At 40.3% G+C, this 26,843-nt stretch overlaps 1 protein-coding gene across 4 annotated transcripts in view; it reads right to left on the bottom strand.

Moving 5' to 3' along the window:
- SMAD2 (SMAD family member 2) overlaps positions 1-26,496 on the bottom strand; it is a 49,709-nt gene extending 23,213 nt beyond the window's left edge. For 3 of the 4 annotated variants that reach the window (XM_054003429.1, XM_054003432.1, XM_054003431.1), the window contains exons 1-2: positions 26,369-26,496; positions 15,779-16,068 (exon numbers count right to left, since the gene is read on the bottom strand). In XM_054003429.1, coding sequence (XP_053859404.1) covers positions 15,779-16,011 — 233 coding nt within the window. In that variant the 5' untranslated portion in view covers positions 16,012-16,068; positions 26,369-26,496. Of the gene's footprint in view, positions 1-15,778; positions 16,069-25,922; positions 26,034-26,368 lie in introns of all 4 variants that reach the window. The other variant, XM_054003430.1, reaches the window with a different exon arrangement.
- Positions 26,497-26,843: the final 347 nt, after the last annotated feature.

The raw sequence follows: 26,843 nt of genomic DNA, 5'->3' as shown, positions 1-26,843 counted from the left end.
GGGAATCAAAGTCAGTTTTCCAATTCTAGAATTCTCATGCAAAGTCTTCCCTACAGAAATGAGCCTGATGTTGGTTTTCACTGTTTTTACTCAAAGACTAAACAAGAAAAAATACAACAACAAAAATGATCAGATTTTTCACTTGAATTAGAGAAGTTACTTATACAAGCACGCAGGCACCTTTATACCACCCTAACACTTACTAGGCTTACAACTTTAACTGTTATTTTGCCAAGCAGGCAGAAAAGAGGCAAAAAATTTGCTTCAAGAGCTACACCAAGCTATCCAAATGGTAGTTAGAGCAGTAAGAAATGGCCATCAGACTTATGGAGTCCCATTTTCTTGTAACAAATGGGCAATGCCAGTGCTCTAGCAGTGCTCATGGCTGCTTCTGTAAAATTTACCTGAGAAAACAGGTTGAAGTCTGCAAACTCCAGATCTGTACCTCATATACAAGATCCGGGCCTTTGTTTTTACAGAAATAAATCAATCTTGCTATGTAATGTCTTAGATCCAAGACTCCAGAGCAATGTAGTGAGCAGGAAACCGAGGCAGGAGAATGACAATACTGACTTGGTCTCCAATTGATCACTGTTGTGGCTACACTGAAGCTGCACTCCTGAGAATACAGTGCCCATTACACATCACTGATTCTACCTTTGAGAAAAGGACCAGTGAAGTGATGTATGGAAGAACAGAATCCTTCCTCTCATACCAGTTACATTCTTCCTGATGCAATTGAGATTCAAGAACAGCTGAGGAGATATACCAAGCCTTTGGAGCTAGTTCAGAAATGGTCTAAAAGTCTCCAGTAAAAGGCAAGACTGAATTGAAATGCTTAGGTGTAACAGAAATTAAACTAAATCAGCAATTAAAAACATTCACTAGCTTACATACATACATGTGCACTTGAGTATTGTACTCAAGCACAGACAGCTCCTATCAAACCTGCTTGATCACGGTTTCCTTAATTCTGGGTTTCAAATGAAAATATGTGTAGCTGCATTTACATTCTGATTTGATAGTCCTTTCTGTATACTGACAATTAGCACTTTTCCCTATTACAGCCTGAAATGCCTACAAACCAGAGAGGAGCAATGCTAGCTATATTACCTGTCTCTCCAAGTAGCACCTTAGCTAGCTGCATTGCCAAGTGCCTGAACAAACACACTCTAAAATGCAGTCTAGTTGACCTAAATGCCTCAACTACTGAAATGCATGTTGCTTTTCTTTCTTTTCCCCATGCTGGAGGTGACAGGGGAAAGGTTACTTGCACTATGCTGACTTAGGAAACACTAAAACAACCTGCAATAAGGACATGATTGCTAAGTCCCTTTCATGACATATCTACCATACTCCTCCTTCAAATTATTTTGCATGCCTGCAGAACTGATCAATGTTTTCACTTGCATCTCCAGCATTCCATATTACAGTGACATAATGCCATCTGCTCACTTAAATGCACAGAACCAGGCACACACATTCATCAAATGGAATGACTCAAAACTACAGCAGTTCATTCCTGCTTGTCAATGACATCAAGTTACAAGAGGTCCTGATCTCATTATTTTGCAACAGAACATGTAAAGATTCAGTAATTCAGTATGAAATAATGCTTTCTCTTCCAATCACCTGCTAGAGGGATGACCTAGTAAGTTAACAAACGCCAAACAAAATCCACAGGTATGAATTCTTTCTGAAAATTATCTACACCGCTCCGTGGTGGCACTTGCCCTTTAGAGAAGCTGGACAAAGGTTCTTCTATGGAGATGATTCTGTGATAGAAGCTGGGGTAGAAAAGCCGGCCCCTAGAAAAGTTCTGTTAAAGCGCTGTACTAACAACCAGAGTAAATTAATATCTATATGTATTTACACATAACCATAGGTGGATAGTTTAGGTAGTTATAGGTAGTTTGCCATCAGAATCTTCCATTCTTCAAAGGAGAAACAGAGCCTGGCAAGTCTAGGAAAGGATACCAAGTAATGTCTTACAAAGCCCTGGACTGAATCTTCTTGCAGAACTGAAAGCACAGATTTCTCTCTCAGCACAAACTCAGCAAAACAAGAGTAAAAGTGTGTGCTGGTCACTGATCATCTACAACTAGGAGTGCTTCCTCAAGTGTCTCTAACCCCTTAGATTTACTTATTTAAGCAACGGGCCTTATATAGTTACTAAAAAAAAAAATTTTTCTTTAAAATCGCTTTTCCTCCTTCCCCAGAATCCAAAAGCAGACCTTTATGCTTCCAGCAAAAGACACAGATTACTTGCTGAAAACTGTAACACTACCTTATCTCCCTCCCTCCCCCCACCCCACAGGCACGTTCAAGACACCCTACATGTAGCCAAGAAAGATATATTTGTGTATGTGCATATTTAGTGAATATATATCAGGAACCATTACACAACCTCTCATCTTTCAGAATGCTTTTACGAATAAAGTTTACATAGAACTTTATAAAGTATATTCAAAACCATTACATCAAATACAAAATGCAGCATCTGAACCGAGGAAAATGACTTAATAACCTTCCTTATAAATAGATGTATGCTAAAAAAATTAACACATCAAAATAGCCAGAAAAGCAGGAGGCACAGGATGCAATTAACCTCTCTAACACTGTGGGAAAAGAAAAAAAGTCATTGAATAACTCCCATTTACTTCAGATTAAACCTTCAAGGATGTCCACAGGGGACACGAAAGTGGAACGTGATGTACAAAAGATACTGTTAGAGCCCAGCATTTGAGCTGCCCAGTGCTTGTTCCAGGGCCAGTAACTGGTTTTCTCTAGTTATGCTGAGTGCCAGGCCAACAAGTGATCTTGATTAACAGTATATGCTTCTGGTGCCTTTTCTAAAGGCACACTTCTTCCTGGTCACATGCGCAACAAACTGCCTACATAGGCAGAAATACAGATATAAGGCTCTTCAAAGCACTTTATTATCCTCCCTTCTCCCAAATCTTGACATGCTAGCCCACTGCTGTCAGACAGAATAAAGCAGTCAACAACAATCAGTGCTACCTTCATTTTTCTCTCAATGCGAGGAGATCCTGGAAGGATAGCACCTTAAAGTTCAAGAGCAATTTTCCCAGGGTGCCATGGAAACCAAGCTGAAGTAAAATATTCCTTTCTTTTCTCATTGTCCATATGGTCTGTTCAGACACAGATCTGATCAAGGAGTTTCTTCTACTCTCTGCTCAAAGGCAGGCGGGGAGTAGAGCCTGAAAACTTCTAAATGACAACAAGGTCAAGCAACACAGAGGTGGTGTCAGGACTGAGAAACAAAAGGCATGCAGTGAAGCTCAGCCTCCTTCAAGACTCAGCAGGGAGCTGGCCACAAGTCTTATGCTCAGACCAAAGATGTGGAGCTTCCAAAAGCAGCCCACGGAAATCATGAGCTAACAGCTTTGCCGGGAAACTTGCCCTGCAGTTGTCTACTCCCAACCAAACACCACAGCTTTCAGCAGCTCTGCACCTCACAAACACTGAAGCAGACTAACTGGAGATGAGAAGAACCTAAGCATGGAAAAACTGCCCCCAGTCACATGTCCCAAAACAGCCATCAAAAGCAATCACTCCTAGATGCCCTGTATCTAGTGAAGATGACAAGTGTACAAGAGCATTCACAATGGCAGCTCTCTAAAGACTAACCAAGGGGTGGAGGGAACCCAACAAAAAAAAAACCAAAACAAAACACTCAAAAAAAAACCCAAAAACAAAACCAACAAAAAACCACAAAAAAACAAAACAAAACAAAAAAAAAAAAAACACAAACCACACAACAAAACCAACAATAAAGAAAAACCTATGTGAAACCCACAGCACTGAGGACGTGGATATCTATGCTTTAAGATGGCATTCTTGAAATGGTAACTTGGAATTCCCGCACTGCTTTCATTTGTTACACCATTGTTACACTATATATAACCAGTAAAGGTTTTCTAACTGCTTCAGTTTCACATCTTTAGAAACCTAAACTACTCTATGATAACATCAGGCAGTGGGTTAAGATGACACCCAGTACATTTTCACAGGTTAATGCTGTATCACTCTTTACAGACCTGAAAATCAGAAATATCCAAGGACAAAGTACATGTATCTGAACACCTATCCATCACAATATTGGTTGATATATCCAAACAAATTGGTTTGTTAATAGCAGTCAAATCTCACAGACGTTAATATTTCCAACAGACATTAAAAAATGACCCTTATCTCAAGTTCTCTAACCAGTGTTAGTCACAGTAGGTGTGATGAAAGCTTTCCCCACAAGCTAAAAGGTAGAGCTACCAAGCAAGGGCCAATTCAAGTAATTTTTCTTGAGGAGTCCATCATCCTCCAAGTGGGTGAGTGGCTGATGCTACCACCTGCATGGGCCGTTTTGCAACTGATATACAGCTGAGAAAACATGAGATGCTTTGATTACCCTTCTCAATCTGCTGTGTATTTGGGGTAGTGAAGGGGAGAGATTAGCCCTTCAAGTTAATTGTCCACAGTGCTCAAAAAGTATGTTACCTTGACAAAAAGAATACTCTTGGAACAAGTTACAGGATCTTTAAATACCTCATTTCAAACTGAACTTTCCTCTGGACAGCCCCTACAAATTACACACCAAACTCAAGAAACCCAAGAAGAAAAACAGAGGTTATATGCTATGAAGTGCTCAATGCAGGGAGGCCACCACAATCCCTGCTGCAGCCCAAGCTATGCACACCTGGCAGAAAACTGGTGAAGCAGAGAATACACTGACCTTGATCCATATCCCAAACAACAGACTTTATGTCTGTATGAAAACATAAAGAAATACCAACTATTATAAAGCTAAATTATAAGTGATTCCTATAAGGAATTTCACATGAAATTAAAGTTTGAGCCTTAGAGAAAGTTTCCCCAAGCAACACACTGAGGCTGAGAACTGAATGGTACTTTGACATCACTTTTTGCCAAAAAAATACAAAATTATGTCTGACAATGCCCTCACCAACACTGACAATGCCAGTATTTCATGATGAAAATAAAGAAAACTCACAAATAGCAAGGAAGCCATAAAAGGTCTTGTAGAGTTGCACTGTTCAAATAGAATAAAGCAGTATATTATTTTAAAAATGCACTTTGCATGTTTGCTTAGATATTATATTACTTTATATGTTTTTTTTAAGACAAAATCAAGAAGGTAATAGTCAAGGTGCCTAACTACAAGCCTCTGGTCTCCTCAGGCCTAGAAGAGAACATGGGACCCTACAGCAGATACTGTCATCAGAAAATTGGAATATGTAGGAGACACCTCTACAATAAGAACCGAAGTTACTTCCTGAGCTTTGCTGACTAGAGCTTAGGCAGAAAAGATGTGTCAAGACCTTGGCCCAGTCCTGAAGTCTTCGACATCTTGCTCATGATCCACACCCACAACATGCATCTGAAGACCGTGCCCACAAGTGCTCTTGCTTCACATCCAGTTGCTTAACAGGTAAAGCACTTTTTCCCAGGACATCCAACAGTTTCTTTTCCTCACTCCACCTCCCAGAAGTCAGCCCTGATCTACCACCACCTGTCCTCTGCTGAAGTGGCAGTTGCCCCACTCTCTCTCTCTCTCTCTCTCTCTCTCTGTCCTATGGCAACCAAGAAGATGACAGTTTCAAAGGCTTAAGGAACACTAACATTTAAGTTAACAAATACATGGATTTTGCTGGAAGGAAAGCTGCTTAAATCCTTCTTGGAATGTCTGTGGTTGTTGGCCAAAATATTGAGGGGTTCCCAGAGGATCAACAAACACATCAGCACTCAACTCCAGTAAAAAATGCCTTCCAATCAGCAAACAAAATTTCAGAAATTTTTAAATGACTGCCATTGATGCAGCTTGCACTAGGTAGAGTCTTTCTGTTTCCCTCCTATATTCATCTAATTGAGACATACAGTGGACAGCAAATTTTTGGGTACTAACTGTGTTTAGACAAGGCATCAATCTGCAAGACAGGTACATGGGACAAACAGAACATTCAAAATTAAAATGCTAAAGAACTGAAAAAGCATTTTTGTTATTGGTTTTGTGGAATTCATGGTTATGGGCACATGTGAATTCCCTTCCCTGGTATGGCTGTTCAGTTTATATTCAAGTTCCCCCCACTGTAGCAGAAAGGGATATTTATGACATAAAGTGAGTAAAGAATTATCAATGAGCTTGGGTGACTGGAGGCTGTGCTGCTGCAGGTTATGCAAACACTGCAAGGTTCAGAAGCCACTCCTGAAAAATGCAGTTGGAGACCATGAGAGGAACATTTGAGTAGTCTATTAGAGACAAGGCTTTTTCAGCCAAATACCTGAGTCAAAAACCATTTCAAAACACAACTTTCTGTGTCACAAAGCTGCAAGATTCCACATCAGTTGGTATAAGCGTTTCTTCATGTTCAAACCTTCAAAACCTTCAAAATGAGTTGAGATTATTTCAAGTATCAGAGGAACTCAACTTGAAGCCTTCCACAAAACTAAGGGGAAGTAAAGACCAGTTCTGGGAGGTAACTCACTTACTGAACTAAAGAGTAACTTTGAAATTCTGCATTGAACCTAAACTGAGTATGCTTCGTTTGCACCAGGCTTTTCTTTATCCAGTACTCAAGAAAAGAACAAAGCAAGCACTGAAAAAGGGGCCTGTTTACCTACAATGATGAACAAAGATTCCAAGTAAAAATTTTCAACTCTAGTTCTAAGACCTGCTTGTACATTTTGTAATGCAAAGTCACAGTTTGGAGGATCTTTTCTGCACAAATGCTGAAGTCAGATTACTGTGCAGCACTTGTTCAAGGGGATTTCCCCAACCTCATTGTTCTTCTGCCAATTTTAAAGCATATGCAGCGAGATGTGAACTCACTCCAGCTCCTGATTGTTCTCTTGTATCCTGCCAGTCGAATTCAAACAATGCAACACAACAGAAGCCAAAGAAAGCTGTTCATGATGAGACTACAGCATTGTACAGAGTAAATTTTAGAAGCTTTCCACCAATCAGGAGTGCAACTGAGTCAGAGTAAGTGGGGAAAAAAAACAAAAACCCAAGTAGTAAACAAGACATGGGAAATTACTTTTATTAAATTAGCAGGTGTACATTACAAGTGGGGTTAAATCAGTAGGGAGCCTATTAACCAGCTATTCGTGTTCAAAGCTGCAGCAGAAAAGGAACTGCAGTATCTTGTTTAGCCTATAAATTCCTCCTAGCCTAACAGCCTGAGCAACATATTTGGGAAGTTTTTCCTGTAAAATTGGGTGGGTTGTCATAAAACATTCACACTAGTAAAAACAGCATTCAGGTGTTTTGTTACAGTACCAAGAAAACTAAAATGGCTGACTTCTAGAGAAGAAGAATATAATAAGAAGAGGAATCTTCACCACACTGAATAGCTGGCCAGCTATAAAGGCATGAGTTACCACAGCAAGCGAGGGAACAGTTTAGCATAGACTAGGTAAAGACTGAAAAAAAAAAAAAAAAAAAACCAACCAAAAAACCACAACTACTTATGAGATAATTTTGGGCTCAGTATTGACAATAAAGCACAGTCAACATTTTTTTTTTTGCGTGACTAATACGTCTTCTTAATGGCAGCATGAACTGTCAAGATGCAGGTATTACTACTGACAGTCAGAGCTTTCTACCAGAACCTACTGTGCAGGTAAGTTGCTAAAGTAAACGCAAGTAGCCTCAGCATCAGTTGTTAACCTGACAATTAACTGCATATTAAAAAAAAAAACAAAAAAACAAAAAAAAAACAACGCAACCTTTAACACTTATTTTTGATTCAGATTTTTCCTGCTTCTTGCCATTAAGGTAATCCTAATGAAGAGCAGTATTAACAAAGAACTTTCACAAATCCTAACTACTCAGATTTTCACACCCCCCCCCAATTTGCTTTCACATCACTGATACTGCAATAGTAAAAAGTACTTTAAGCTTACTCTCTAAACAATTAATACACCTTATAGCAGTGAAGGTGGCATTATTACAATCCTTAAAAATATATATTCCATTCATAGACAGAAAAATAACAGCAAATTAGAAACTTAAGTTACCTGGGAAAAGGCAGGAAATCCAAGGTCAGAATCCACATTCCCCCAGCCTTTATGCAGAATTCCAGTTAGTATACAATGTAATCTTTAAAATTCAACATTTCTTCCTTCTGACTCTAAACACAAGCTCCTTTGACCTATACAGCATTTTGCTACTTGCTAAGTATCATTCACAGCTGTATTTTTACACATTGACCTAGCTCAAATGACATGCCAATACTCTCTGCTTGGCACACCAACTCTAACAAATTATGTGGGTAAGTCACATGGCTTCCTGAATTGCACGAGCTTAAAACTGGCAGCCCTGAGTATCTTTGTTTAATACTCTAAGACTTCCTTTTTCAGGATGACATCATTCTAAGATGCTGTAACCTGAGCTATGCCTACACTAAAGCTTAACCTCAGCTAGAGCAATTCAGTCCTCACCACCAGCCACAGCTGTGCCACAAAACAAGTTAACAGTTATGTTTTAGTATTTGTAATTAAACCTCACCCAATTACACTTGAACACAATTGCTATTCTTAATTTCAGTAAAAAGTTAATCCCGTTCCACCCTGTGCTATGGGCAGAGACAGCTTCCACTAGCCCAGGTTTCTCCAAGCCCTGTCCAACCTGGCCTTGGACACTTCCAGGGATCCAGGGGCAGCCACAGCTTCTCTGAGAAACCTGTGCCAGAGCCTCACCACCCTCACAGGGAACAATTCCTTCTCAATATTGCATCAAACCCTGCCCTCTGGCACTGGGAAGCCATTCCCTGTGTCCTGTTGCTCCAGGCCCCTGTCCAAAGTCCCTCTCTTTTAGTCCTTTTAAGGTATCTGAAGAAGCTCTAAGGTATCCCTGAAGAGAGACTGTTCCAGTAGGAAGTGGCAATAGAGGAAAACAAAGCTATTAGAGAAAAAAAAAACATTACCTTGTGCTCATACCAATCCTGCATACTACTCCACACATGAAATATAGCAACATCATTAATCAAATAGGAGAAAAGCAACAAAATTTGCTTTTAGACTATAATGTGGGAATTATATTGAAAGGGTTAATAAAAGAAGGAATAACAGTATTTAACATGATAACATTACCAACATTGCCATATTAATTGCTAAAGTCTAGTTTAGACATTAAGTTTCAGGGAACCTTGGAGACAAATCTCATGTGAATTTTTATTTCCCATTGTATGTCCACGCAGCCTAAAGGTGTTTTGCATCCTAGAGTTTAAACATGTCATTTTACATAACTAGGGCAGAAACCTTTTGTCTATAACCACATCCTTTAGTCTTTTACAGAGAACAATATTTAAGTTCCACCATAATTATGGGACTGCAGAGTAAGGGCAGTTTGATTCTCCTGCTGCACCTTTCCAATGAACACATCCAAGGTATTCACAGCACCAGTTATCATAAGGAGGAGCACAAGATTATGAAGCTAATCTTGGCCAATACTCTCCAAAATCTCAGCTGTTTCTTGCCATACTTCCAGAAAAGATTTATTTAGCTTTGTTCTAAAGAAATTTTTTATTGAAATTTGAACAAGAGAAAAGCAGAGGAGGCTCTACTTCATCCTCAATAATCCTGTAATGAGAAAAGGGAGTCAGTTTATCAAAAACTATTTACAAACATATTATTCCTGTAATCTCAGCAATAAAAATAGTACTTTAGTGAACTTTGAAGCATTGTCTTAAATATCTATACATATTTTTTGAAAGCTTAAGATGTTCAACTATAGTTTTCATGCATTTTCACTTACATTTAACTGAATGCATCCAGACTGAGAAACATTACATGGTTTGAGGACATTTTTTATGTATTAAACTATGATTAAGAATAACTGTCCATCCCCAGCTTGAATAGTGAATTATCCCATCTCTCCTACAAACTATCAGAAAGTGCCAAGTTTTGTTTCTGGGAAAACAGGCTTCACCTCTGCCTGGATTGCAAGGTTATTTTAGGCTCTACTATACCAACTCTAGTGCCTACCAGTGTCCTCTTTGCCAACTTGCCCATAGCTTAGCAGATGTTGGGAACTCTCCTAGAACAGTTCCCAGAGAAACTTTCCCTGCTTCCCAGTTTAATTGCTGAAATCACCCATGTCCTATGGCTTTAACCTGAGAAGGAACAAAGGAGTATCTGTACCGCTCTCCTCTTAAGTAACCTATTTTGGGGAAAGGTATTAAAGCCTGAAAACAATCTATTCTAGAAGCCACATCAGCTTGACAACTCTGCTCTATTAGTGATCAAAAGCGTTCCTAAAACTAGGTTACTGCATGCAGCTATGTGATCACCCATCCTGACAAATATCCCCAAGAAATTCAAGAAAACATGCTAACTGGTAGAAGGTTTGTTTTCTTCAATAAAAACTGTGCTCTTTACACCTAAATTTACTTTTTACTCAGTTATGTGAAGAAAAAGGCATCAAAAATCGTAATTTAAAAAGATTTGCTGGTTTTCAAACAGCAGTTCCAAGTCAGTTTCCCCATCTTTGAACAGGGCATTTATTTGCCCAGTGTACTCCTGCTGTTAACTCTTGTGTAGAGACTGTGATCTGCACCTGTAAGTTCCATGTTTGGAGTCAGAGTAACTAATAGAGACAGCCAACCTCCAGAAAACAATTTCAACATGTGCCATAAGCCATGCCTAGGCCCCTTGTCTTATTCACAGTGTTAACTCACTGCAGGGAATGAGGAAAGGGCTGGGGGGCAAGCAACCAAAGGAATAACACTAATATGATAGAGGAACACAGTTTCTTCAAAGGATTTTGATTATGACAAATCGCCTTGTTTACACGTGTTTGATAAATTTTCATCAGATTCTGCAGTTTTAATTACTGAGGCACTGCAGAATACATCAGAAATACAGCAAAATTAAGATATACTGGATTTATTTCTTGGAAACTTGAAGCAAGCCTAAGAGAAGTTGTGTCAATAGTATTATTCACTTCAGCATCAAGAGCAGTCTTTCAGGCTCAGAAGTCACATGGGTATTTACTTCACAAAAAAAGCCCTAACCAAACAACAACCAAACCCAAAAACACTACGGCCTTCAGATGCAATCAATGTATGCTACTGTATTTTTACATTTTTTAGGAAAGAATATCAGAAAGGTATTCTGAATGCAATGTTTAAATAACAACACCTTATTTCACCAGAACAATCAGGGTGTGACCAATTCCATGGGAGCAGTTAAAAAAATTACCAGCCTTCACTACCGGATGAAGTGAAAGTCATACAAATATGGCTCTAAAATATTTGAAATATTACTGCTTCCTCCTAAAAATACTCAAAGCACCATCAATGTTAATAAAGTTGATCAGTAATTCCAACCAATCACTTCATCTGTAGCTGTCTGCTTCACATTCCCAACACTCCCTCGCAATCATCCACATTCCCAAAACCACGGGACCCATTGTAAGGTTTTCTTTTGATTCTGAATGGCACAAAAATTCAGAATTCAGCTCATATGGGAAGCAGAAGCCAGGTGCTTTAGAAATCTAACTATGGACTGTAAAGTCCACAGATCATCTACATTCTTACTCTCACTCTCTAAGTCAAAATTGGGAAGCTGAAGAAAAACAAGCAAAAAGAAGCTTCTAAAAACCATGGCACAGAGCAGCTCTTCTCATGTTAAACAAGAAGGACAGAAAGCACATGTAAGACCAGATAACACTGAAATTGCAAAGCAGGCTGAAAACCAAGAGTGTGACAAGAGGAAGAGCCCTTGCTCTGCTCTGGAAGCAACTGCTGCGTTTCACCTGAGACTCTGCAGCACCTGCATGGGTACCAGCACCATGCAGAAAGTCTCTGAGCTGCTATTTCAGAAAGTTGGTTTTTAAACCTTACTTCAGCCAAAAATCTGTCAGAGTGCTTTCCATCAACATTTAACATTGCTCTGCTTTTGTGGAGCAATTTAGTATAAAGCAGTAAAATTTACCTCCTGTGCAGGAATTGAGGCCCCCAATTAAAGCTGAGATTCAAGTGTTAACTACCATTCCACATACAGTATCAAAACCAACTATATATATAATAACTGTAATATGACTACTGCTACAAAAATTTGTTCAAATTCAATGCTTCCCTTCCCTTAGTTTTTTTTGGTTTTTTTTTTTTTTTTATTTATTTCCAATTTTGAAAATAAGGGAACTACAACAATCTAGGTCAGTATTATCCCAAACCTGACCCAACCAAACCCGTTTTATTAGTTGTACATTATAAGGTGCTTTACAAAAGCAACTGTTTTTTGGTCTCATTTAAAAGAAGCAAAAATAAGGCATAAGCATATCTGTACTCTTCTTAAGACAGAAAAACAACTCAGCTGATCACACAAAAATACTGGGATGCTGAAACTAGTTGTGTTTTCATACTTTGGATTCCAATTCTCTGTGCTGTTACCACTGAAGCAACTTTTTAAATAACAAAGATAAGACTGTCAATATACCAGTTGATTATGCACTACATGGCACGGTTTGGTTTGTTAAATGCTTGGATTTCAGCCACCACTAGTTACAAAGCATTTATGGACTGGGTGTTGAGGAACCAAGTCTCCTTGGAAGATGCCTCTGCACATGGCCATGGCAGAGGAGTTGAAGCCAGATCATCTTTAAGGTTCCCTTCAACCCAAACTAATCTAGGATTCTGAGATTCAAAAGAATAATCCAGGCTAGGAAGGACAAAACTGCTCCATAAGAAGAAGGATGCTCACCCTGTTTCTCCACTGACTGCATCTTCTGCGCATGTCAAAACTGCATGAGAGAGCATGAAGACAAGTTCTTAAATGCCACCAAATTCATTATGTATTTTAGAAAAGTGAACTCACGTGCCAATATTTAGTTTCAGAATACACACAGATTATGTGATTAGAATCCCACTGGCTTGCTGGGAGGATTCAGCAAGATAACTACAAATTACTTAGAGGGCTAGTGTCAAAAGGACTTCTGTACTTATTTAGCCTCTGCTCTAGATTACTGACCCACTTATGAAGAGCTAAGCAGTCCTGCTGTGCAATGCCAACACCCACTCCATCTGTTTGCTTCTGCTTTCTCAGAACCTCCATTAGTCTCATAAGAAGTTGTTTTAATTACCACATGAGCAGCTTTCGTGTAGTACACACAGGATCAGCCTCCCTTAGCGTGCAGTCACCTTGACAAACAGCACAGGAGCAGAATAAACCTGATTCAGCACAATTATCAATGACACACAGTAAGAAATGCAGATTTTTGAGTAAGTGATTTAATACAACTTTTGTTCAAGCTGCTTCTCAGTTTCGTGAAAAGTCTGTGGGAGTTTGGATCCTTTAGCTTTAAATAATGAAAAAGTATACTAGAGTTAAACACTGTATCAAACCCTCTGGAAATCTCCCAGGAGACCAAAACTTGTGAAACTGCAACTGAAACTTTTTCTTAGGGAATAATGCAACAGTGACAAACAGAAGCATCCCACAACAGTTGTCCATATCTACACCAAATTAAAAAGCAGTAGTAAGTAAAACTAAAGCTAGCTAAAAAAACCAACACTCACAAAAACCCTCCACAAGCAGAACAACATTTGGAAAGCTAGCCCAGCTGTCACATCAGAACTGCATCTCAGCAGCTTGGCACCACAAACTTCCTGCTGACTAGTAAGGAAAAAAGTTTCAAATTCAGCATTTTATTATTTATCCCTGCTGATCGGCAGATCTTTAAGACATTCATTAAAGTGGGTCTCAAGCAGTGGTTTCATTAATTTACTAAATCCAAGAACAGAATCTCCAAGAAGTCATTACAGTACTGAGTTGACATTCGTTATTTCTTGGGAACCCAAACTACTGCTATCAAAGTGAAGTAATATCAACAAAACCCAGCTATGAAATTAAAAACTTCTGTATGGCACTGCTGGCAGCCCTGATATCACCCTGCCCCTTAATGCCAAAATAATTCTTTAATTTAAAATTAAACCCTGTATAATAGCCAACACCACCTGAAGAACTCTTCCTGGCTTACTCCTAAAGTATTCAAGAGGAGTAAAATCCAGATCCAGTTCTTTTTACAGCTGAGTGGAGGACAGAGAACAGCAAGAACTGCAGCTCACAGAATATTTGTATTCCATTTAAAAGAATTGTTTATTATGTCTAATTTAGCACAAAAGGTTATGCAAGCATACTCTACTATGAGTAGACCAGAGTCTACTCAAAAATAATGATGTATTAGAATACTGTTTGTATCTTCTAACAAAATTCATTGTAGACATGTATTTTTTCTGAAATAGCAACATCTACTGCTCCAGTATCCCTGCAGGAGGGCTCTATAAAATCCAAGAGCTCTAGAACCTAGGTACACTTGATATTTACATCAAGTGTGTTATATAACTTGCGTTGTATGAAACAACTTCCAGTTATGCACTTCAGCTCAGTCTCAGTAAAGATTTGCTAAACACACAAAGTCATCTCAAGAAATATATAACCTTACAGGTTCCAATCTTAGTCTGCTGATAATACTCTAAGACAAGAAAGCGCTAATATTTTTTAATCTATTGTTTCCATCTGGCAAAAGGAAGAAAGCAGAAGGGAAAACCAGAATTTTTTGGGTATATTCTAGGGAAGAAAATACAAGCAGAGGGCAGCATTAGAAACAAAAGATGAACAGAAAATAGATAAATAAGAATTAAAATAGTCATTCAATCAGGGCATACTCATGACTTTCACAGACAGCTGTGTCAAATCGAAAACAGAATGCTGAAACCATTATCAGATAACAGCTACAACACATTCAATATATGGAATCATTAGTGACACCAGTCAGATCTAGTTTGCGCTATGATTAATACAAAGTTTAAAAGTAGCTAGGCTGAATGTGCTAATACAGAAATGAAGTTCATAAACCAGATGTAGTTCCTCTCCCCTATAAATAATTTTAGTATCAAGTGACTTAAGTGCCCGGAAAAGTGAAATCCTCTAACTTTTTCAGGGAAAAACACACATGTGAAGTGATTTGATACTTCTGTCACACACAATGAGCTTGCCCAGGCACCCCAGTGGGATTTCAGTGCAACATGAATCAAGAGCAGACTGCATTATACTTACAAACATAACCCTTGCTCTTGCACAGCAGTTGCTATGAATTAAGCTGGGAAAGTCAAAGGGGTAGAATGCAAGTTGTTCATCTAAATCTTTATACAGATCAGAAGAGCAATTCTAGAAATTTACCAAGTTCTTAAGCAAAAAGTGTTTTCATTAAACAATGACAATAATTACAGTAAATAAACTGGTCTTCAGACAACCTGCCTCCAAAGATAAAATTTCCCTTCAAAAGGGAGAATGGAGGCAGCTTGTACAATTTAAACTAGCAGATATAACTGAAAATAATTAGATTACTGAAGTGTTGACCAAGGAAAAACTAGTCTTCTGGTATTTTTTCACATAAAAGTGTTTGCTCAAGCATGCCCCCCTCCCCAAGAATTTACAGGGTTATTAAATAAAAGCATGAAGCAGCGCTACAAACTAAGAGCAATGTTAAACATCATCAGAATACACACAAACAGGACCCTACATATCAATGAAAACTGAAATGTAACAAAATTGTGACTTCACAGAGCATGTGATTCTGTTATAAGCAAGCACTGTATTAATCCAATACAGGATTTAAATAATTTTGAAGAATCAAAAGCATGCAGCTGCTTTTTAGTCATTTGTTCACAGAAGGTCTGAGCATCCATTTAGTAATTTCCTAAGTGGCTGTAACAATTTCAAATACAATAGCACTTACCTTGGTATTGTCACACATTTTGTATTGCAGTTCTGAGTGGTAATTGCCTTCTCAAGCTCATCCAGCTGTCCTGTTTTCTTTAGCTTCTTGACCAAGCTTTTCACTGCTTTCTCACACCACTTCTCCTCCTGACCATTCTGCTCACCACCACCAGCCCCTGCAGTGCCACCAGCGGATTTTTTCCACCCCAGAAGTCTCTTCACAACCGGTGGAGTGAACGGCAATATGGACATGACTTTCACCAGACAAGACACTCAGCAAGCAATGAATTGGAGATTCCCGTCTGATCCCTAAAGACACAAACCAAAACAAGAGACACATTAGCACTGAGGTTTCACATGAAACAAATACCTGCCTGCCTTAGGACCTTTCACTGCCAAATTTCACAGGACACTGCATAAAACAAAAACAAAAAAACAAAAACAAAAAAAAAAAAAACAAAAACAAAACAAAACAGAAAAAAAACAAAAACAAAAAAAAAAAAAAACAAACAAAAAAAACCAAAAAAACCCAAACCCCCCCCAAAAAAAAAAAAAAAAAAAAAAAACCAAACAAAAAAAAAAAAAACAAAACAAAACAAAACAAAAAAAACCCCCAAACATTTAAATAGCTCAGAAGTAGTCTTTATCACAGTTATGTACTTCATCAATAAAGATCAGGTCTGCTATAGACTCTTAAACAGCTATCACAGACCAAGATTACTATTGGAACAGAAAATCAAATTTTTCTCAAGTCTTTCCTGACTGAAGCAAACTTCAGCAAATACAGAAGGTAACTTGAGTCTAGCTTTGTACCTAGGCTAGCTGGTTTAAGTAATTTATTAATATTTTTCACACTGATGGACAAACTGCATACACATATATGCATGTGCTGCCCATCTCCAAATTAATTTATCAGGTGAAATTGTGTTTGGAAGGTGATTTAGTCATTATGGCTTGATAGAAACCTTCCAACAGCCAGCCATTTCACAAACCTTTCCTCATTTTGTCATGTTTTAGATAACTACCTATTTTTTTTCCCTGGGGGGACACCAATTTCAAATTTTCACCAAGTCTAGTAATAACCCTATTCCCCTCTAAAATTCAATGGCCTACAGATAATAAATCCTCTAAAATGGCAGCCCTTAAAATCACGTCTTTCAAAATTCACTAAAGGAACAGTTAAACTCTTAGTTTGCAGGCATCAGGGTAGTAGAATTGTCTGTTTTCATTTTTAAAAGCCTTTCATTCAGTATAACTACCTGATCAGGATATTAATATAAAATGAAATATTAAAAGGGATGCTGTAACTGGAGCTATGTTTAGCATTCACTGCAATACGCACTTCAAATCATTTAAGAGAGAAATGATAGCCACTTAGAAAAAAAGCATCTTGCTTTTGCAGCTTCCATTAGGCTGGTTTGAGGCATTAAAATAAAATACCTGAAATCAACAGGCAGACAGCTGTTAGAAATTTCTCAAGGACATTAATGGTCCTATGGATGGAAGCATAGCTTTGAAGCAAAAAATGATCCTATTTCCAGGCAACAAATGGGTATTTGAACTCCAGAAAGTTCCCATATTCCCAAGCCGTGTAAGTTAGTTCAGTCAGCTAAAAACACCTTTTTTTTTAGCTAAAAGCTAACACTACCTTCAGGCTACTTTATTGGAGCTTTGAAGGCAGCTTACGTGCCTCTCCAACCTGTACAGGCACACTCCTCACATCTATCCAAAATATACCAACTTCGTCTTACCAAAGTCTCCCACCTGCACAACAGCATGATCCAAGGTACTTCAGGCTACAGCATTCATTCTAATTTATGCCTTGCCACATTTCTGCAGTTTCAGTGAGGGCCAAGTCAACAAATACTAGATTATATTCTACAGGTAATTTAAGTCATAACTTGGAACTTCCACAAAACAGTACATTCAGTAGGCATGACATTTCAGTTTCAAATAAATTACACCTCCATAAACCAGCTTCTCAGAGCACCCAAAAATATGACTGAAGCAAGCAATGCAGTTTTCTGGGGTCAAGGAGGTTCTAATTAACAGGAAGATCAACACTGATAATTTTATGCAAGCCATTGAAAATACTCCATCCTAAATCACAGAATCACTGAGCGGTTTGGGAAGGGACTGTTAAAAATCGTCTTGTTGCACCTTCTGCCACGGCCAGGGACACCTTCCACTATCCCAGGCTGCTCAGAGCTCCATCCAACCTGGCCTGCAACACTTTCAGGGATGGGGCAGCCACAATTTCTCTGGGCAACCTGTGCCAGGACCTAACCGCCTTCAGAGGAAAGAATTTCTTCCTTATACCCAATCCAGGTCAACCCTCTCTAAGTTTTAAACTGTTGCACATTTTTTGTCTGTAGAGGCCCTGGTAAAAAGATAAAACATTCATTCACAAGGCTATAAAGAAATTTCCTTCTTCCAGCAACATTAAATTATTGCAGAATTGTCCCCTATAATTCCAACTGCAGGTTTTGCTGAGAATTGCATTGGAGTCCTGGCTACAGCAAACAAGAAAAATAAAACTGAATAGACAATATATTTTAATGAAACACTGACTCAGACACTCAAGGTACAGTATCATAAAGAGTCAAGCCAACACAGCAGCTTCTTGCCACAGGAAGCCCAGTTCTCCTTCCTTTCCTTCCTGTGGCACCATCACCTCGGCACCAGTGCTAATGCTCTTCCACAAAAATTCAGCTAGGTAAGAGTAAAAACCCATCAGTTTTCTTGGGTTTTTGCCAAGATAGTTCTCTTTCAAGCTGAAAAGCTTCTCACACATGTTACTGATGTACTACAAGTGATGTCAGATGAATTACAGGAGTGTGGAAGAGAACTCTAGCCCCAGACTTCAACTGCAGCACTAGCAGCGACTGCATAGCTGGAAATGTGCTTTAATTTAAATCATTTCTTCTGGTGACAAAGCCAAATTAAGAAGCCTCACATGCTCTGAACCATTTGAGGGCCTGGCAGTGAGACATACTAGACCCCTAATGAGTACACACAGCTCCAGAGATTAAACAGACAGGCTTGCATGGCCTCCACTGGTTGAAGAAACACACTCAGTTTCTAAAGGAGGGAGCAGCAGACACTGGGAGCTTTATAAAAATACTTCAGCCTTTGAACAAGGCCAGCATTGGGTGCTTCAAGGCACACACAAGAAATTCTTGTGAACTGAACTGAAGGAGACAACCTCTTTGCCTTTTGTTTCAAAGAGCAGCAATTGATGGTATCTGAACATAAAATTCGGTGCTGACAGATGTAGGCAATCAAGCACCACTATCATTGCTGATCCACACACCAATTCTTTACCTTATCTGAATATTTTCTGGTCTTTATCTTCAAATTTGACACCTTTCAGTGCCACAGAATACTCCTTTGACTGTCAGCCTTATAAAACACAGACTTCAGAAAGGTCTCATTTACCACCAGGGTGGGAAATAGCCTCTTTCGGAGCCTATTCTTCCAGGCCCTCCAAACATTCTCAATGTTTTTATGCAATTTTTCAGCTTTTAATACTTCCTGTGATGAGGTGCTCAATTTTGTAGTATTCTCTCCCCTAATAAGGAAATAGAATTTTCTGTATTCTCTCGTGGTTTGTTTTTTCTTTAATAAATATTTGCCTTTCTGTTTCAAATGCACATTGAGTAACTTAAAGCCTTGGAGCATGAAAGAATTTAGAAATTCCATACATTTCAATTTTTCTCTATATTTGAACTCTCATTATTTTGACATACTCAGAGGAAAACAAATTTTTAAAAAATCTGTTTTCACATTTCCAAATGACTGTAGGTTCAGACCTAACTAATCAGAAATTTCCAGACACTATACTTAATTTTATACAGTTGCCTTACAGATGTGTGCTCATCCAGCTTCTGCAGAAGATGTCAGCACAAACTGACATGTTACCTCCACGAAAATAAGCTGTAAAAAACCGCAAAACACCAAGAGACACATTTAAAGAGCCCTTTCTAACAATTATTTTTGCAGCTTAGCAGCTATTTAACGAAAACACAACACACATCACAACTGCAGACTAGGAGTCTGGGAGGCTTAAACTAACTTCTTCCTTCTAGCTATTGTTTTGCCATGTCAGTGATTTGCCAAGAGTTATCAATAAGAATTTCAGGAAGTTATTCCAGTAGTGACCCTGTATCTTTCAAAGGGTGAGCAGAGAGAATGTGACACAAGTAGGACAGGACTTCATTCAGCTTAATACTTCAGCCGATTGTGATGAGTACTCACATGAGAGTATTTCAGCCAGCTTAATTTATGAAAAAAAAGCCACTCTGCTCCAAGACTGGAGAAGATAGTGCAAACTGGAAGGCATGAGTGGGCTGAATTATGAGCAATTTGGATAAATGAAGATGTTGTAATGAAAATGCAGCCATGGTGCATCCCGCCTAGTGCTCCAATGGGTCCAAAGGTGGCAAAAGGACATGCTACTCAAGGAAGCATGTGAACCTGGCTGTATTCTGCAGTCCACTCTCCTCATAATCCTTCAGCAATTTAAACTGTTACGAAATTAAAGGCTACATTGCTATTTACTCCCATCAGAAGCAATTTATGGGCTTGCTGTCCACAAATCCACCTAACCACCTTTTGAACATGCCTTCACAACCTCTTGTGGCAGACTGCACTAGTATTTAAGTGTCCACTTTCAAAAGAACTACTTTTAGTAATTTAATTTATTCCCTTCCTAGTTTCAGAAAGTCACTCTTGGTCTACCACTGAAAACTTTGCTGAAGAACTACTTGCATTCACCTGGTCTGCAAGCTTCAAAATGCTGTGTACACTTGAATCACATCCCTCCCTCAAATAATAGGGCTCTCAGCCTCTCATCACAAAGAAACTATCTGAAGACAGCTCACACAGTTTGGGATGTTCCCCTGGACAGAGGCCAAGCCTGAAAGCTTTACTTCTTCCATTAAATTAAATACAAATGCTTGAAGACACTAAGTATAAGGACTTACCTAAGGACCACAGAAAAAAATTGTATCAGCTTAAGGTTATCTTATCCCTTTGGTCAGATTATCCCAAAGCTCCCAACATTATAATTTAAAGTACAAAGACAGAAATTCACACCTCATGAGGGACTGGCCATAGAAGGCAGGTGCACACGTCTGCTGCAGAACATCTGCTCAAATAAACATAAGGATCCTTAGACCTGCATTGGGTTCTAACTGTACCCACCCAGATGGATTCAGAAACACCTTGTTTACACCAGTGGGTTTAAGAATCCCTGTTAAAGCTCATTTTTGAACAAATCCCATTTCTATTCATCAATTATAACTTTTACATTCAAATGGATACAGTAATAGAAGAAGCTTTGATCTCTTAAAGAATAATAATTGCATACACTGCCACTGCTGACGCTTGCCTCTTGCTAAAAATATTCCTCTAGATTTTTGCCTGGTACACATTCTTCATCCACTAAAAAAAAAAAAAATAATAAAACATGTTCTTCCCCCAAATGCACACAGAACACAATCTTTACCAATGCTGCAAGAAACGTTTCCACATTGCTAAAATGGTCTCAGATTAACTACATGCTGAATATGTAACATGCCCTCTTACCTGAAGTGGTTTTTTTGTGATTCCCTTGTAGTTTACAGCCAACCTCCTCAAAAAAACTGAGTACTCACAACCTTTGCTTTTAAAAGGAGCTCAGATGTACTTCACCATGACTCCTTTGCTCTCTTGTGCTGAGGCCCAATGGCATGGCCCAAATCTGATCTTTTTTTCCTTCCTGTGTACTACTTCCAATATCCACTACAACACATCAAGATTCAGGGACTCTGTGAGTAACTGTAGGGAGATTTTCAAGAGCCCTTTCCAAGCTCAACTGTAGTTGAACTAGTAGTACCAAGTCAGCAGTGTGTTCCACAGCAGCAAACTTCCACCTCAGCCCTTCCCATCCCAAGTCCATCTCTGGACTGTGCCTTCAAACTGCAGCTATGGATACTCAAGGGAGTACTCACTGTTACCCAGAAAGGTACAAAAGTTCCTTTAGATTGCTGGAACACAGAGAGCATGTGGTGTTACTCCCAACAGATTAAGACTGGAAGAGCTACAAATTGCCTAACTTTGGTGGTATTTGTTTCATCTCTGCCCCCGCAGCATATCTCTGCTCCCTGATGCACACATGTTTCTATAGTTGGTCAAACACTGTCATAGTTGGCAACTTCTAAAGTCAAAGTTTGAGTCATGTCTACTATTATTCCATTCTACTGTGGTTCTCTGGAACAAGTATTAAATATTAAGCCCATGATCCCAGCAATAACTAAGCATAAAAGATGAAGAAAACCTTAAGGGCAGCATGCTAGCAGACTAAAATCTTCAAGGGAAATTTTCCTTTCCTGAGTGTCTGGAACATACTATAAACACACTGGTGCTACCAAAAATATCAAGTGATTTCTGGCTAATTTATTCTAAAGCCTTATGCAACATATTTCATATCAGTCTGCTTATTCATCTTAAACGTGAAATAAAGAAACCTGATCTCTCCTGGTTTTACTAGAAGTATTCTGGCTTAGAAGAATTTCATTTGTGAGAGCTCTTCTGGAATAAAGAGGACAGAAGTTAAGCTCCTGAGGAAAGAAGATCGAGGAAAATAATTTGTGGTATTTGAGAGAAAGTCTACAAGCTCATTTCCTCCCTATTTTAGTCCCATTTTTGGGATTTTTTAAAAGGCAATGTTTTTTTCATTAATCCTGGAATCTGGAAAAGATTCTTTATCAATTTCACCAAGCGCACAGTGTGCACCTGAATTCAGTATGAACTTCAAACTAAAAATCAAAGTCAGTCTTTTACATTTCAGACAGAATACACTCTGGCTTAAATCACTCAGTGGAAAGGACAAGGGAACACTATTTTTCTTCAATTACTAAGGGCTACCTGAAATTGTAGCCAATGCAGTAATGAAAAGGTGTATTGCTATTAAAAAATTAGCACTCCATCTAACTCATGCACTCACAGCATACTAAAATTGCCTGCAACAGGAGACATGAGAAGGAAGAGTTGCTAATTTTATTGACCTTTGATTAAACTACTGGAGGGCCCAATGTATTTTAGCAACTCTCCTAAAATTGAAAAGAGGAAAACTATCACAACTGTAGTTGGCCAAACCGCCTATCTCCACAAAGCCGCAAAATTCTTCCACTTATTTAATGTTATGAACAACATCAGAGTAGTGCTTCTTAAAACTCAAAGGACATTAACAGCCCCAGAAAAGCAGTGACTAAGCAAAACACAGCAGTTTAATTTTAACTAAAATTTTAACTAAAATTTTCCATGTGCAACAGGCAAGTGTCAGCTTCGTTATTTTAGAAAATAAATACTCCTGGGCTAAATTTGACAGGAATATTCACAGAGCTGCTATCAGTTACCTAGGTACCTGTTTCAGTTTATAGCTTACCAGCTCCTCCACTTTGTTAAAGCCCAAACAATTGCATTTAACAATTAGTTAATGCGAGTTCACTTTCAGTAGAGGCCTAGTGTTCCTCGGACAACCCAGCCCTCCACCCCCCTGATAAGCAGGGTTCCATTATGTTATGCATCTGATCTTAATGTCCTATTGCTCTAGGGTTTTAAACCAAGCTCGAGCCCCAGACTAAACTGCTGGGAGACTCAGGAGCTCCCCTCTTGGTCTTCCTTCACACTGTGGCTGTCAAACACATAATCAGAGTAAAAGGTCATCTGGAATGAAGGCTTACAGTTTGCAATGGAGCTTCTATTACTGGAAGTGGAGAGGAATGTTTAGGAAGGTTTTCTGCAGTAGCCAATTTCTTCTAGCCCAGAGAGTATCGAGTACAGGGCTGCCTGTACTCTCCATTCTATTACAAAAACCTAATCCCATCGCATGACCTGCAGCAATTCAGTTTAACAAATCAACAATTACAAATATTTTGGCAAAGTAAGCTTAGGTATTGTTTGCCTCTCGGCACAGTTCACAACCAGTTTATGGCTTTATGATAAAAGTCATTAAATCCAATCTGAAAAGCAGAATTTACAGCTCACTTAGCAAGTCAGCCCCATAAATGGATGCTTTCAATTACAGGGCATTTACATGCACAACCATTAAGGCAGCACGGAATACATTTGAAAATTCTGGAATACTTTTTATAATAATTAAAACTTTGCGTACTGTTCTTTATACAAACAAAACTTAGGAATTTGCTTCAGTCTCAAGCAGAGCTCAGATTCATTGTTACCCAGAACATACATCTAAGCCTGTTCTCCCAGTACTTTTGTGGGAAAGGGATTAGAGAGATGGAAACAAGGTTTGTTTTTTAAAGTTGCCCTCAGTAGCAGCGAGGGTTTTTTGAGCTCAAAAAAACTCAATTGTATCAACTGGTGCTCAAGACTTCTGAAAGATCAAGTGGAACCGGAAGATGGAGGAGGAACCAGGGAGAACCCTTCATTTGGAGATTCACTGTGCAATTCCAGGGTATTTGATTTTGGTGAATCTAGCTGCTGGGTGGAAGGAAACAAGAGAACAGTTCAGAAACCAATTCTTTAACCTCATTCTTTCAATTGTTTCACTTGTTCTGTTTATTTTACTGTCAAACAGAACCTCAGGACAGCTGATGAATTCTTCTCCAAGGTTCTATCACGCATATCCAACCTCTTCAGTAAAGAAAACTGGCTCTTCAAACACACTCCTTTTGTTGACTGTCTGCGTACCTGACCCATACAACTGCAGAACAACAATCAGCTGCGAGGCTGCTCTTTTCAACACCCCAATATGCTGTTCAACATATGCTCAGACTCGTCTTTAAGTGGAAACCACCTTAAACAAGACCCTCCCCTTCCACTTCTTAAAGGCATTTGTAACTAATGTTATCTTTCATCATGATAGTGCTAAGCAAAGGGACTTCACAAACACCTCCTTTACTCACACTCTCATCCCCCCGGAATTCACCAGAGCTTGTAAACCTTAGAAGTTTGAAAGCTGTGCCTCAGAACGAGCACACAAACAACCCACTCACGCACCAACACCTCGACAAAGCATGAGAAAATCTAAACAAGCAACCTCGCTCTGCTGGCCTCTCACCTCAACCAGAGGGTGTTTCTTTTCCAGCCTGGAGAACAGAGCAACACTAATCAGTCCCTCTCTGCAGAGGCCAGGCCCCACAGAAGTAATGTCATGAATCAGTTTGAAAGTACAGCTCTCCAGGCTAAGACAGAACACTTGAGAAAAGACAAACCTGCTGCTACCTGTGGTCTCCTAACAAGCTGTCATTATAAACCCCTCGCTACCGATGGAATCTAACCCGTTTATACCCCTGGACTGTGATAGCACGAGCTCCACACACAATACACACAGGCTTTTGGAGACGCTCACTTTGGTAAACCCAGTAAATAAACTTTTTCCTAACGCTATCCCACTCACAAGCATTTGAAAAGAGCACAACACATGTGTTGGGTTTTTTCCTCAGTCAGAAACTGCGACGGACAGCCAAAGAGACACAAGACCAGCCTGCAGCCTGAATCCCAGCTGCTCAACAGCTCTCCAAAATCATCACAAGAGCTCTTCATTCATTCACACGCTTTTCTCCTTTCTTTTATTTCCCCAGAGTGAACACTAAAAGACCACGATGTATTGCACTTCTCTTCCCCTCCACTCTCCACAAAATGGGAAAAAAAAAAAAAAACTCAAAAAAAAAACCCCCCCTACAAACAGGAACTCCATAACTCTGCAGCAACAACACCAACCACTTACCCTTATCACGACACAGCTTCCTCCGTGCACTTATCGAGACAGATGAGACATTACCAGGTTGTGTTTGTTTACAAACAACACCCAGGGATGGAGCTGCCACAGCTCCTCTGGGCAACCTCCTGTGTCAGCGCCTCACTAACCTCTCAGGGAGGAATTTCTCCCCAGCATCCCACCTACCCCTGCCCTCTGACAACACACAGCTTGCTGCAGCGTTAAAGGCATGAATAAAAACAGCGTTCTCAAGTCCTGTCTCACGTGGGCTGTGTGTATTTTACACCCGCGGCTCTGCAGACAAGGAGAGGGGACGGACAAAAGGGTGAGGTGAAGCCTCGCAATCCCAAAGACAAACTCCTAGCGCCAAACACAACTCCTCCACCCCACACCGCTCCCAGCTTTCTGCTCCAAAACTCCACGGAGTTCCGCACACCTGACCCTGCCTGCACGTCCAGGAGGCACACAGGGGTGTCCTGTGCAGCGCTAAGAGCTGGACGCGACGATCCTCGCGGGTCCCTTCCAGCTCGGGATATTCGGCGGAACCCTGCAAGGAAAACACACCGGGCACGAAAGGAGGCAGCGGGGGAGAGAAGGAGCGCCACAACTTCTTTATTCCTCCCTCCCCTCACCCACACACACACACACACACACACACACACGGAACAGCGCGGCCCTCCCACCACAGCCCGGGGGTAATGCCGGCGGGAGCGGGATAACCTAGCCCGGGTCCCACCACGACAAAAAGGGCGAGGGCGTAGGGAGGCGCCCCCGGCCCCGCCGGGACCAGGCCCGGACGGTTCTTCACGGCCCGCGCAGCGCCAGCGAGGCGACCCTGCCCATGGGGAAAGGACCCCGGACCCGGCACCCACCAGCACCTACCGGGAGCCACCAGGATCCGCCGAGAGCCACCGCTCCTTCCCCTCCTTCTTCCTCCTCTCCCCTTCCTTATCCTCCTCCGTCTCCCCGAGTGCTGTGCGGCCGCCGCCTCTTCCCTCAGCGTTACCTCCTCTGAGGCCCCGCCCCCCAAGCCGCCCCGCCCCCGCCGCTGGGCGGGGAGGCCGCCCATTGGCCGCATTTCTCCTCTCTTTAAGGAGCCGCACTGCGATTGGTTCAGAGATCTAATTGGCAGTCAGGACAGCCAATGAAGTGCCCGCAGCGTTAAAAAAAAAAAAGACAAGGGAAGGGGAGTGGAAGAAGCAGGCGTGAGGCGAAGGGAGGCGGGTCGAGGTCGCAGCGCTCATTGGTTGGTTCGGCTGTCAGTCACAGCGCGCGCGCCCGCCGCGGGAGGCTGATCGGGGCCCGTCGGAGGTTTGGCTGAGCCGCAGCAGCGCAGCCGCAGTGCGGCACCCCCGCT

Source organism: Vidua macroura, chromosome Z (assembly GCF_024509145.1).
Source record: "Vidua macroura isolate BioBank_ID:100142 chromosome Z, ASM2450914v1, whole genome shotgun sequence".
Lineage (NCBI taxonomy): Eukaryota > Metazoa > Chordata > Aves > Passeriformes > Viduidae > Vidua > Vidua macroura.
The sequence above is the reverse complement of the archived record's forward strand: the minus strand, read 5'-3'. Positions and strand labels throughout refer to the sequence as shown.